This window comes from Chiloscyllium punctatum, chromosome 23 (assembly GCF_047496795.1).
Source record: "Chiloscyllium punctatum isolate Juve2018m chromosome 23, sChiPun1.3, whole genome shotgun sequence".
In the NCBI taxonomy this organism is placed as follows: Eukaryota; Metazoa; Chordata; class Chondrichthyes; order Orectolobiformes; family Hemiscylliidae; genus Chiloscyllium; species Chiloscyllium punctatum.
This window is the reverse complement of record NC_092761.1, coordinates 70,004,878-70,018,769: the sequence shown is the minus strand read 5'-3', so window position 1 is coordinate 70,018,769 and position 13,892 is coordinate 70,004,878. Positions and strand designations below refer to the sequence as shown.

General features: G+C 38.8%; 2 protein-coding genes across 3 annotated transcripts in view; one reads left to right on the top strand and one right to left on the bottom strand.

The window, feature by feature from the left end:
- Positions 1-1,198, top strand: part of LOC140494127 (potassium-transporting ATPase alpha chain 2-like) — a 64,290-nt gene extending 63,092 nt beyond the window's left edge. Inside the window, exon 22 of the mRNA XM_072593147.1 lies at positions 778-1,198. Within this exon, the coding sequence (XP_072449248.1) occupies positions 778-806 (29 nt within the window). The 3' untranslated portion in view covers positions 807-1,198. The remainder of the gene's footprint in view (positions 1-777) is intronic.
- Positions 1,199-1,345: 147 nt separating this feature from the next.
- On the bottom strand, positions 1,346-13,075 carry LOC140494126 (uncharacterized protein CXorf65 homolog). Of its 2 annotated transcripts, XM_072593144.1 has the most exons (6): positions 12,928-13,075; positions 11,051-11,137; positions 6,766-6,882; positions 5,275-5,349; positions 3,323-3,430; positions 1,346-1,935 (listed from the first exon to the last, which is right to left on the bottom strand). In XM_072593144.1, the coding sequence occupies exons 1-6, from the start codon at positions 12,950-12,952 to the stop codon at positions 1,883-1,885; spliced, it is 465 nt and encodes a 154-aa protein (XP_072449245.1). In that variant the 5' UTR covers positions 12,953-13,075; the 3' UTR covers positions 1,346-1,882. The 2 variants fall into 2 exon arrangements, with proteins under 2 accessions (XP_072449245.1, XP_072449246.1); XM_072593145.1 differs by lacking the exon at positions 11,051-11,137.
- Positions 13,076-13,892: the final 817 nt, after the last annotated feature.

Below are 13,892 nucleotides of genomic sequence, written 5' to 3'. Positions count from 1 at the left end.
GCACTCCACTGATCACAGGCCTCCGGTCTGGTTCTAACAGCAGTTAAATGCTTGTTGGGAAAGACAGCTTATGATATGACCAATTTCCTGGTCACCATTTTATTTGGAACGAAATTAATGACCAGTGCAGATAGTATCATAATACAACAGTAATGTGAACCCATGGAATCACCTCCTTGCTAAAGTTAATAATCTGATGATCATCCTCTAAAGAGCTGTAAGAATCTGATAGGGTTAATGCTGAGAAAGCACTGCCTTCTATGATGTCATAGGCAAAAGAACAATTTGGACCTTGAAGTAACACCTAATTTTGAGTCTTTCATTAACAATGCTTATCATTCCAACATACTTTGTCCATAGTTGCTACAATCTATAAAAAGGAACTACATATTGCTTAAGGAAAGAACAAGAAAGAGGATGCCTGATGAATTTTACACTATGATGAGTTGTGGTAAGGGATCCAGCACACAACAATTAGTCTTTGCTATTTCCACAAGCTGAAATGGGGACTTTCAGGACATGACTTTTTTTTTACAAGTAACATTACACAGTAAAATCTGTCTCAGGGATGCAAAATAAAACTTTGTATGAGTTACCATACACATTTTGAAAGAGGCATGACAAATTCTGGCAAGAAATGTAAATTGAAAGTGGTGAGTGAATGCATACTTTACTGGACATGTCATGGCTTTATCCATTATTACAGAATTCTAATGACAAAATCATGATAAGTATGGAATAATTTTAAATATTAATAGGACAATGTGTTTGTGACAGGTTGGTGGGACAAAAATATGTACTATTGACAGTCATCTTGTGAAACTATATGTGACCCCTTCACTACTGGACGGAAGTTGTCAAGTGCCCACGAGACTGGAGAAGATAGTGAGTCCAGCCAGCATCAGCAAGGAGGGAAGAATCATTACTTTGCTCTGTGTTAAAACCTCATTGCAATTTTCTCTTCATCGTGGTTTGCTTCTATCTAACTAATGTTGGGGAGCAGTAATTTTGAAAATGGCTATTTTTCTGTTTGCTGGTTTCTTCACTCTACTAGTTCTCTAGAAGCAACTTAGGTTTGCGCCTAGTTTTGAAAAAATGATTATGTAATTATATCCCAGGCTCTTGCAGTTTGTACAAATGAATTTCTAATTAAATAATGTCAGCACCTTATTAAATCAATAGAAAACAAAAAAATGTATTGTGCTTTTTCTACCATGTATCTTATTAGATTAGATTACTTATCTAATTAATCTTATTAGATTAGATTACTTACAGTGTGGAAACAGGCCCTTCGGCCCAACAAGTCCACACTGACCTGCCGAAGCGCAATCCACCCAGACCCATTCCCCTACATTTACCCCTTCACCTAACACTACGGGCAATTTAGTATGGCCAATTCACCTAACCTGCACATTTTTGGATTGTGGGAGAAAACCGGAGCACCCGGAGGAAACCCACGCAGACACGGGGAGAATGTGCAAACTCCACACAGAGAGTCGCCTGAGACGGGAATTCAACCCGGGTCTCTGGCGCTGTGAGGCAGCAGTGCTAACCACTGTGCCACCCCTATGGTGAAATAAAAACTTCTGCTTATAAGCAAAGAAGAACAATAGCTAAGGAGGTTAGAAATACGCACTTGCCCAATAAACTATTAAAATGTTATTTTAAATGTTCTTTATTCCTGCTCCAAATAAATGAGTTATGAAAAGGAAAAATAAGTTGATGTGCCTTATTAATTTCCATTCCTAGTCTTGCAGAATAACTGGGAAAACCACAGTTTCAGAAAGTTTGTGACCAGAAAATAGTTTCAGTGATCATGATATGCAATTAATGCAACTTCAGTAATTGCGATGAGTGTGCTTCAGGCTCAGTGCTCTTCTGATTAAGGTGTTGAGGTATTTTTACATTTTCCATGTGGTGAAGTGTTCTGTTTACCTGACAGAAAAAATATGCACAGCATTACCACCTGACAGGTGACAATAACATAAAGCTGCTGTAAAACAATAAGGCTGAATATAAATCATACTTGGCCATAATTAATTGCTTAATTACTCAACAGTCAACTTCGAGGTTTCAAATGTTAGACTTCATTCTGTATTAGAGCTTGATGTGCTGCTTCTAAGGATTGCAGGAAGTATGTTTGAATTAAGTTATGACACCAAAACCAGGCCCAATCAGGTAGACATAAAAGATTACAAGGCTCTATTCAAAGTGCAAGGGAGTTCTTCAGCTAAACTGATTGACATTTAATCTGAATCACAATCTAAACCTTGATTGTTTTTTTGTGGGACCTTGCTGTTCAGAAATTGCTTGCTGCAAAGCAGTCTGGGAAATACTGAAATCTTAGCAAGTATGATCAGATGCACCATTTCCTTGGTTCAAATAGTAGACTTTTCCAAGTCGGACAATTTATGCTGAATGAGAAGGAGCTATTGCTAATTTTTTTTTAAGAAAAAAATCTCTTCGTTTTAGACTCTACGCATTTGAGATATCCTTGGGCTTCCTAAACTATTTAACACCCAATCAATTACTTTGTGAAAAAAAAAAGTGGCCACTGTGACAATCTAGGCAAAATCAGCAGGCGGGAGAAAGTGAGGACTGCAGATGCTGGAGATCAGAGCTTAAGAATGTGTTCCTGGAAAAGCGCAGCAGGTCAGGCAGCATCAAAGGAGCAGGAGAATCGATGTTTCAGGCATAAGCCCTTCTTCAGGGCTGAAGAAGGGCTTATGCCCAAAATGTCGATTCTCCTGCTCCTTTGATGCTGCCTGACCTGCTGCGCTTTTCCAGCAACACATTTTTAAAATCAGCCGGCTGCAGGAAGCAAGCTAGAAATATGTGAACAATTAAACTAGATTTAGTACAGTCCTTGATTATCTAAACATGGCCAGAGCATAGCCAACAGGAACATTACAATTATCCCACATTTCGAACTTCAGATGTACCAAATTACTTTTTCATCAGAAAATATGTCCAATCAGTTTTGGTTACGTACCTGACCTGTAATTAAAATCAAAAACCTTGAACATAATTAGAACCTAAAATTTGCTCTTACTAAGTCTACTAAATCCACATCATTTCTCTTCAACAGTCTCCTTTCCCAAATTCTCACCGTGAGAAAAAGGCTTGGGAAAGGAAAGGTGAGGAGAGAGTCAGCAGGGGAACAAGCGAAGATGTAAATGAACTCAAAGTGTTGGCAGCGCTATTGAGGAATGTCCCTAATGTATCTATTTAATGAATATTAAAAATGTGCTTTAAACAGGGGCTACTTTGACTAATTTTTTTAGTTTGAACTGGGATTATTGCAGTTAGAAAGATTTCTCACCATCTGTGGTGGATGAGCGTGAGGGAGATGGTGATGCAGAACTTTTGTGGATCTTCTTTACTTTTCCTTGGGGTTGACTTAGAGAATCTAGTCGAGCTCCAAGTTTAGCTGTAAGATAAAGAATGCAAAGAAAATGATTTGCATCTGCAATCAATCTCTTTGTTTTACTTTGATTATGAGACCTATCAGTTGTGGTGAAACACAGTTCTACCAAATGCCAGCTGAGGATGACATATTTTAAATAAGATAGACTTTGTCATCTCTGCCATTTATTGGAGACATCAGTGATTTTGGAACTGATTTTCATATGGTTGGTCACTCATTGATTTCAAGCCACTTGCTGAAGGAAAACTTCACTAGAGTCCCTTTGAGCAGAGAGAAGATTATTGGGATATTTAATAGAGGTGTTCAAAATTCTGCAAAGTTTTGACAGTCATTAGTGAAAAGTTGGCAAGAATGTCTCTTACCAGCAAAGAGAAATAATAATTCTGGCAAAATCATCAGGGAAGAAGAGACAACAAAGAATTATTTTACTTATTTATTATGATCTGGAATGGTTTTGGAGGTAGACCGTTTTAAAAGGGAATTAGATCTCCAATTTAAACAGTTAAAAATCACATCAGTTTATAGCCCAACAGGTTTAAAAAACTTGCAAGGTTTTGAGAAAGAACCTGATTTTGTGCTGTATGATTCCTATTCACTATTTTTCACTAAAGCAACATTACAAAAAAATTCTGATCATTGCTGTTTGCAGAATCCCACAATGATCAAATTGGCCAAATAATACACAACGGGACAATGTTTCAAAAATCACCTGTTAATGTTTTTTGTGTCCATAGGATGTCTGAAAACACTGAATTAAATGCAATGTTTTTTTCACAAAATAATTATTTAAATTTTGAATCCTTAATTTAGGGCAAGACCTGTCATGACTAACGTTTATCAAACATACTGAAAAAGTCAGGACTGCTCTCCTTGGAGAAAAGGCAGCTTGGAGGAAACATGAGCGAGTTAAATAGAGTAGACAGAGAAAACTGTTTCCATTCATAAGAGGGAATATATTTAGTGATCTGCAAATGCAGCAAGGATAAAGTGAGAGATGGCTTTTACTCAGCAAATAGTTAGGGTTGGAATGCATTGCCTCTAAGTATGGCAGAGGAAGATTGAATTGAAGCATTCAACGTAGATGATTATTTAGATGATAATAATGTGCAAGAGTGTTGGAAAAAAGGAGATTGGCACAAGATAACAATACTCATTTAACAGGCCAGTGCAAACCTGCTGGGCTAAATAGTCTCCTTCTGCAACACTGAAATAACTTGTTTCTTAATCTTCAAAATTAATTTTATAATGTGAGCATTGAAATCTTTTTTTTTTAAATGTAGTTTCATTGGTTTCTGCATTGATTTTAATTATAATACCCTACCTGTTTTCCTTACTTGTTTCTGAAAGAAGTTGGTAGCAAATGAATTGCTGCCAGGTATCCACCACTACCATCAAACCAGACTCTGGGAGGTGCCAGGGAGGAAATTGCTCATCACCCTCCAACTGTCTCCCTTGAAACCTCCCCAGTGCCAATGCACCCTCCCCCCGCCCTCACCGCCACCCCCTCAACTCAAGTCACTGAAAGAGCTTTTTTGCTTCCTTTGGCCTTCCAGGGGCTTCAGCACAACACCGTGCCTGATATCCTATCTTGGCAACTTGAGGATCACTGTATGATGAAACAGCCTAACCCATGTGTAACATTAGGCCACCTAAAGAACATCCCCACTGCCTTTGAAGAGGCTTTCTAACTGGCAAGCATCTTTAGTTGCAACTTAAATAGCATTTTGTAAACACCAGCTGAAAGACAAAATGCTACAGTATGATTGTTCCATTAATTCTCATTCTATACACCGACGAGTAGAGCCACTTTTTTAAGGAAAGGAATGAACACAAATATTTTGACCTACCTAGGAATTTGGAATTGACTATATTATCATTGTTCAGTAATGGTATATACATAGGTGTTGATGCCCTGCTTGGTTCTAGAAGATACAAAAATGCACATTCATAGCAAAAAAAAACACTTTTCCAAGGCACAAAGCAGTTATTGTGATTTTTAAACCACCCTTCCTTTCGTAACCCAACAATTATTGCTTTGTTGTCTTGTTTGCATTTCTCCTTCACTTCAGAGGGTAAAATAGTCTTGCTCATGGATTACAGAGGTTCTTGGCAGCAGGGTGAGCTGTGAGGAGGATGCAGAGATGCTTCAGTGTGATTGAGACAAAATTGATTGAGTGGATAATTGTGCGGTTATCCACTTTGGTTGCAAAAACAGGAAGGCAAATTATTATCTAAGTGGAGATAGATTGGGAAAGAGGGGAGGTGCAACATAACCTTGGTGTCCTGGTATACCAGTCACTGAGAGTAAGCATGCAGGAACAGCAGGACTTCATTGCGAGAGGATTTAAGTACAGGACCAAGGGTGTCCTGCTGCAACTGCAAAGGGTCTTAGGGAGACTACACTAGAGTATTTTGTGCAATTTGATCTCTTTATCAGAGGACGGATATCTGGGTTTGGAGGGAGGGAGAAAAGTAGGTTTACAAAACTGATCCCTGGGATGACTGCACTAATGTACAAACAGAAACGGGATCAGTTAGTACCATATTCGCTGGAACTTAGTAGGTGTATGGAGGTATCCAATAGAAACCTATAAAATTCTAACAGGGTAAATGTAGGAAGGATGATCCAATGATCAAGGAGTCCAGAACTGGAGTCACAGTCTAATGATATTGGCTCAACCATTTAGGACAATGGAGGAAAACCTTATTCATCTTGAGTGTTGTGAGCCTGTGGAATTCTATCACTGAATGTAGCTGAGGCCAAAATGTTGAGAGTTTTCAGGAATAAGTTAGATATAATCCATATGTGTAATAGGATCAGAGGATATCAGAGAAAGCAGGCATGTGGTATGAATTAGATGATCAGGAACGATTGTATTGAATGGTGGAGCAGGTTCAAAGAGTTGAATGGTGTATTTCTGCTCTTATTTTCGATATGCCCAAGTGTCACTTTTGTACTAGTTATCAGGGTTACATTACAGATTAATAGAATCCTTGAGTTTTCCTTCCAGGAATTGAGACTGACTGAAATTCTACTATTCGTCATTTTTAGCCTTGCTTTGCTGTAAAACTCTATAACTAATGTTACTTGTGAACAGGTGTTATTGTTTCTCCAATACCCGAAGTTTGCTATGGTTTTCATGCTTTAAAAATATGTAAAACCTTTCACAGCACTCTCAGTAAAACATGAGTACCTCAAAGAACACTGTTAAATGTTCAGATTTAAATGAACAAACTTAATTCAAAGTATTCACCTTACCCATTACTACATCTTTGAACATTTCTCCTTTTCAACTGACCTGTGTGTAATTACCCAGCCTATTTCTTTACTTACTTACTGTTCACACCAAGAAGAATATAAACTGCTCGTTCAGCCAGGATGTCAGAAGCGTAGCAATGTTGGTTTTGCAATAAATTCTTCACTTGTCCACTCTCATCTGCTAGATCAATCTCAGCTGAAGTGCAGATCAAATCAGTATAAAAAAAAGTTGTAAAATCCCAATATCAACTCCTCTGTCTTTTCAATTTTTTTTATACTGGATTTAAACAAAGCAGAAAAATTATAAAAAAATAGTTAACACATTGTGCTCACAAATCTAGTATATTGGCAACGATATGACCACTACCAATTATCATGAAAACCCAACTAGTTCATTAATATCCTTGAGGGAAGGAAATCTACATCCCTACCTGGTCTGAACTAAACGTGATTCCAGATGCACAAGAAAAGTGCTTGATTCTTCACTATCTTCTGATATGGTCAAGTAATCCACTCAGTTATATTGGAGTTTCTACACTCTGTAAAGAATAAAACTGGGTGGGCCACCTGATCTGTGCACTGGTAATGGTAACACTAAAAGGAGCTCTGTTGACCTTGCAAGTCCACCTACATTTAGAGAACTGTCACTCAGACAGTCAAGTGACAACCAGACACATTCCTTTTCAAAAGTAATTGTACCTTAGTGTCTGGACACTACCATAACAGTATGGTTCAATTCTTGTACAAGCTGAGGTCACCAAGAAGGACTCTCCTCCTCAACTCCTAACTTTGTCTAAGGCATGGTGAACCTCAGGGTAAAGCATCACTAGTCTCTCTCTCTAATAGAATGGTAAGACTATGGTGACTTTACCTTTATCTTATGCCAGAGAATGTTCTGAACCACCAGCAGGACAGACTCAACAGAGGTGTGGTCGTATATAGTTTGGAGGGAGATGCCCTGGGAATTATCAACATTGATTCAGGATACTGAGTTTCATGATACCAGGTCAAACATAGGAAAGGAAACCTTCTGGTTACTACCATCCTTTACTTTTGAATCAGATCCTCCACAATGTTATGCAGCACTTGGAGGAAGCACTGTAGGTTGCCTAGGCACAGAATGTACTCTGGTTAGAGAAATTTAATGTTCATCACCGAGAGTGGCTTGCTAGCATCAGGCCTAATTGAGCTGCTGATCCGACAGTAAGTAAATGAGGTTGGTGGAAGGTGGTGGGGTCGTCAGCAAGAGGAATATATCTACTTGTCTTCATCCTCACCATTCTACTTGGTGTGGCTGAGATCATCCATGGCAATACAAGTGTCTGAAATCATCCATGGCAGTATCAGTAAGTGTGATCACTAAATAGTCCTGTGGTAATAAAGTGCCGTCTTCACACTGGGGATTCCCTCCATCAGGTTGTGTGATGCTACTACTGTCCTAAATTGGACAGACTTAGAACAAATCAAGCAATCCAAGACTGGAAACCCATGAGAGGAGTGTGGGCCATCAGTAGCAGTAGAATTACATCCAACCACAATCTGCAATCTCATAGCACTGCAACCCCCACTCTACCACTATCACTAAAACCATTTCAATGAAGAATGCAAGACAGTGTGCCAAGACCAGTATTAGGCATATCCAAGATTGAGATTGCGTGAGTGTTGTCAGAGTTCCAATAATTCAACTAGGAGAAAGTGAGGACTGCAGATGCTGGAGATCAGAGCTAAAAATGTGTTGCTGGAAAAGCAACCTGAAGAAGGGCTTATGCCTGAAACGTCGATTCTCCTGCTCCTTGGATGCTGCCTGACCTGCTGCGCTTTTCCAGCAACACATTTTTCAGTTGCAATAATTCAGGCAAGTGGAGAGTATCACAGCAGTCTCATGACTAGTGCCTTGCAAATGAGAGATAAATTTGGAGAAGTAGGAGGTGGGTTACTCAATGCAGCATTCCTAATCTATGACCTGTGTAGCCACAGTATTTATCTGACTGGTCTGTTGGATGTTAATCCTGTGGGATTCAGTGATTGTAATGCCATTGAAAATCAAGATACAATAGTTAGCTTCTCTCTTCTTGAAGGTGCACTTATGTGCATTTTATTTGCCACTTCTTAGCCCAAGTCTAATAGCACTGTTAATAACACCTTTCATGACTTTACTATTGACTGAGAGTTGACTAAAATGTCGGTAATTAGCCAAGTCGAGCTTGTCCTATATTTTGTGGGGTAGATGCCAGCATTGTAATTGTACTGGAACAGCCTGGCAAGTGATGCAGCTAGAAGGATATATCTCCTTGTGCTCATCCTCACCATTCTGCTTGGTGTGGCTGAGATCATCTATGGCAATATCAGTAAGTGTGATCACTACATAGTCCTGTGGAGATAAAGTGCCATCTTTACACTGGGGATGCCCTCCATCAGGTAGCATTCTGGAACATGTCTTCAATATTATTGCCAGATATTCACAGGCTCATAAAATGCAGAAAAGGCCCATCAGGTCTGCATTGTCATAACTGTACTAAAGGTGCACTAATCCCAATTTCCCACTTGTCCTGTATCCTTGAATGCTATAATATTTCAAATGCTCATCCATTTTTTTTTAAAAAGGTTGTAAGATTTCTGGCCTCCAGTACCTTCACAATGTGTTCCAGATTCCCACCACCTGATGTAGATTTATTTTCTCCCAAATCTCATCTGAATCTTCTGTCATTGATCCTGAAACTATGCCCTCTTATGATTGACCACTCACCCAAAGGGAATAGCTGCTCTCTATTCACCCTGTCCACACCCCTCATAATTTCATATACTTCAATCATGTCCCTCTAAGCCTTCTGTGTCCTAAAGAGAACAATCCAAGCCTATAGTCTCTTCTAATAGCTCAATTTCTCCACATCAGCCAACATCCTGGTGAACCTCCTCTGTACCCCCTTTGATGCTATTGTATCCTTCCTATAGTGAGGTAAACAGAAGTGCACATAATACTCCAGCTGTGGCCTAACCAATGTTCTGTGTAACTCTAACATTACCTTCTTGCTCTTATACTCTGTGCCATGACTGATGAAAGCAAGTGTCCCATTTGCCTTCTTAACTATCCTATTCACTTGCTCTGCTGACTTCAGGGATCTGTGAATATTTCCCAAGATCCTTCTCTTCTTCTTAGCAACCCAATTACTTCCCATCCATTAAATACTCCCTCATCTTGGTTCATCTTCCACAATGCACCACCTCATACTCATCAGGGTTAATGCCATCTACCACTGGTCTGACCATCTGACCAACCCATCTATATATTCCTGTAACCTACAACCATCTTCGCTATTAACCACTCTACCAATCTTGGTGTCATCTGCAAATTTGCTTAACATTGTCTGCACATTTTAACCTATATCATTTATAACAAACAAAAAGGGTCCCAGAGACCATAGCCTTTGCAGTATCCAATGTCTTCAGCCATTTCTTGATATCAAGTGGAGTGAATTGAAGTGGTTGAAGACTGACATCTGTGGAGATGGGAACCTCTGAAGAGGGCCGAGATGGATCACCTACTTGGCATTTGTAGCTGAACATGGATACAAATACTTCAGCCTGACCTCTCGTAATATACACTGGATTCCCTCATTGTTGAGGATGGGGATACTTGTGGAACTTCCACCTCCTGTTAGTTGTATAATTGGCCAACAATATTCACAACTGAATGTGTAGAGCTGTGAACTGATCCACTGATTGTGGGATTGTTTATCTCCACCTTTCGTATGCTGCTTATGCTCCTTGGCATGCATGAAGTCTCATGTTGCATCTTCATCATTTTCCCAAGGTTTTTGTGGTTTTTCTACCAAAGATACATTACACATGTGGGAGAATCCCTGGAGATAATCACATGATATACTGCAATGAATGTTCCTACCATCATTTTTATATTTTAATTACTTGTTCATTCAAAAAAGATTTTCAGCTCTAGATAACATGAAAAATGGTCATGACAGACTTTCCTTCTAAGCCTCATTTTGTTTCTACATGAACATCTAATTTGTACCTCCTGAATTCATGAGATTGAGTGTTCACCATCCAGAGTCACTGGCAGAAGCCTTCACAAATCCTTTGTCCCAGAGTACTTTTAAGAGTTTTAAAGTTCTGCCACCCACTTATAGAGTGTGTGAAGAAAATCATAATAAATTTGATATAAATGTATCATGCGATGGGTATGTATTAAAATTAGTGGGTCACACAGAGGTCAGAGGACAGGGCTTAATGAGGGCTAGTCAGCACATTCACTACAAATAGAGCTGCTTACTATCGGTAACTAGGTAATATTTTTCTTTTGGTGACAATGACAGCATGAAAAGTGGAAACTTTGAGGTAGCTCTTACCTTTGATCTCACGGTGGCAGTTCTGTTTGATACAGTCCAGCAAAACCGGAATTTTACAGAATATATTGAAAAGGGCATGTTCATTATCTGCAGTCAACATATACATAAAAGGCCATAGGATAGTTTTTATTCCTTACATGTACCTTGGAAAATCAGTTATATAAATTGGAGGATTTAACCACTTAATAATCAGATGGAATATATTCGTTAAGTGTTTAACTTCTCCCTAACTTTCATTGATCTTGACCACCGTTGGCCATTCATTCCTCATGGGAAGATACTCAATCATGGATATCTACACAGTCAGATATTGGCACTGTGCATGTAAAAATGCACAGGACCCAAAAATGAGCACGTAGAAATGAAAACTCTAATGTGATTCCCAATAATGTAAAACCTTTATCTCCTATTTATACTGATATCCACTAAGTCTGTCTTGTTTTGTAAGGAAAACTTGCCATTGCAGATTTTAGGGATAGGAGGAGGCCATTCAGCCCTATGAACCTGATGATAGTTAATCAGCATCTTAGTTGCGTTTACTTACCATGGTTCCTTAGCCCTTCATTTGGTTGCCAACCAAAATCAAAATATTTCTGATTGACCAAGCCTCAGCGACTGTCGAGTTAACAGATGAAGCAGTCCAAGATTTTTAGTTCCCTTTCCTTTGTGTGAAAAATTACTCCTTGATCACGATTCCTTCCGAATAACCCAGCTCTAATTTCAAGGTTGTCCCTGTTGCTCTGGATTCCATGACTGGTGGAAATAATTCCTTCCTATTTACTCCATTCAAATTTGTATGAGCATGTATTATACCATTTTGAAATGTTACCCAGTAGGTTCAGATGAAAAGGAATGCAAGAAAAATAGTCACAAATCCTTCTCTTACACCTTTTTAACCCCTTTTGTGTCTCCACAAGGAGCATTTGTGCTCATCCATAGGGTGAAACATTGTCCCTTCATGTTGGCCGCATTTACCATTGTCACAAGTATTTCAGAATGCAAGCAGCTTTAAATTAAACATATTTCTATAATAGCACCATACAATTACAGTTTAATTATGTGAGGGCATAAAATGGTTAATTTCTTGTTTTTAAATCAGTCAAATATCAGCTTCCAACAAAAAAAGTCATGCAAAGGTTTCTGTCTATCTGTGTCCAGAAAGAAAATCCTGCACTCCGTGACCATAGAATTCTAACAGTTTGGAAGCAGTTCACACTGCCCTTCCGAACAGCATCCCTCCCAGATCCAATGCCCTGATAATCCACCTAGCTGACACATCCCTGGACACTATGGGCAATTTAGCATGACCGATCCACATAACCTGCGCACCTTTGGACTGTGGGATGAAACTGGAGCACCCGGAGGAAACCCACAAAGACATGGGGGGATTGTGTAAACTATACACAGATAGTCACTCAAGGGTAGAATCGAATCTGGGTCCTTGGCACTGTGAGCCAGCAGTACTAACCACTGAGCCACCGTGTCACCGTTGCAGACCAATTATCAGATGAGCACCATGATCTTCAATTTCAGAATTGGCCTGTTCAGTCATATGCAGACACATTGCTGAACCTCATGGTTCTAAATAGACATTATCCTTAAGTTGAAAGATAACTAACAATGACTACAACTATTTCTGCTACAACAAGTCTTTTAAAACCTGATCCTGAATGAAACATCCATTGTAGTTGGATGAGATATTATAATTTTAATTTTTTGAACATTCTGCCCAGAGTGTCTTTGGGTGAAACTGAAATCTGACTGTTAACTCTTACCACATACAAGCAGGCTTAGTAATACAGGATTCTGCAGCTGTAATAAAAGATTCAGGGAATTGGGCAATTAGTTTAACTGTTGATAAATATTCTCACACTTACCTCCATATAATACTGTAATGAACATGAGGGGTTTCAATCGCAGCAGTAAAATGCTAACACGATTCTGAAGCTTCGACAGTTAAAAATTCTTCAGATGATCATTGGAACATTTATTTAACAACAGGAATGCAAGACTGGGCATGTCTTGGTTCACTCCCATCCTGAAGCAAGTAAATAAATTAATGATTCAGGTGAGGAAACGTCTCAATGAGTAAGATAAATGCAGCATATAGTTAATTATTAACAAGCAGTGGCTCAAATATTTATTGGATACTTTTCAGAAGGAATGCAGAATAAGAAAGGGTCAGAGTTGAGTGGCTTTCATCTGCCAATCTAATCCTCAGTTTTTTATTATGTTTTATTATGTTTTGTTAAAAGGTCATTTACAATATATTATGAGTATGAGGAACATGCTGTTCTGTTCCTTGGCTTGGGTAGAACTTAACTTTATTTAATTATTTATTAAATAAACATGATTTATTATCCAATCACTGACCTACTTTTTTCAGCTTAGGCCAATTTGTAGCACTACTGAATCAGGGTTCTCAAAGATCCATTCCAAGACTTGAATATGCTTAAGTGTGATACCAAGGGAATGCTTTATTTTGGATGCACTTTTCAATAAAGGACCTGTTCACCTTTCCAATTGGACATAATAAAGCCCACAGAACATTACTGAAATACAATGAGACATGAGCATTAAAATCCCAGGTGGTTGGCACACTGAATGCAGTGCGTGAATTGCCAATACAATGTTTGATTCCACTGGATTGTTCGGGAGTTGTTTCTCACAATTTATTTGTTGCACAGTTGGCTCATTTCACTTGCAAACTGCTAGATCCCTTCAGTGCGCTGAGTAATTAATTTGATTTCACTCAGAAAAGCAGTCTCTCCAAATAGGCCTTCTTTTCAAAAAGATCTGCATCTTATATAGCAGTTTTCACAACCATCTCTCAGTGCTCAAC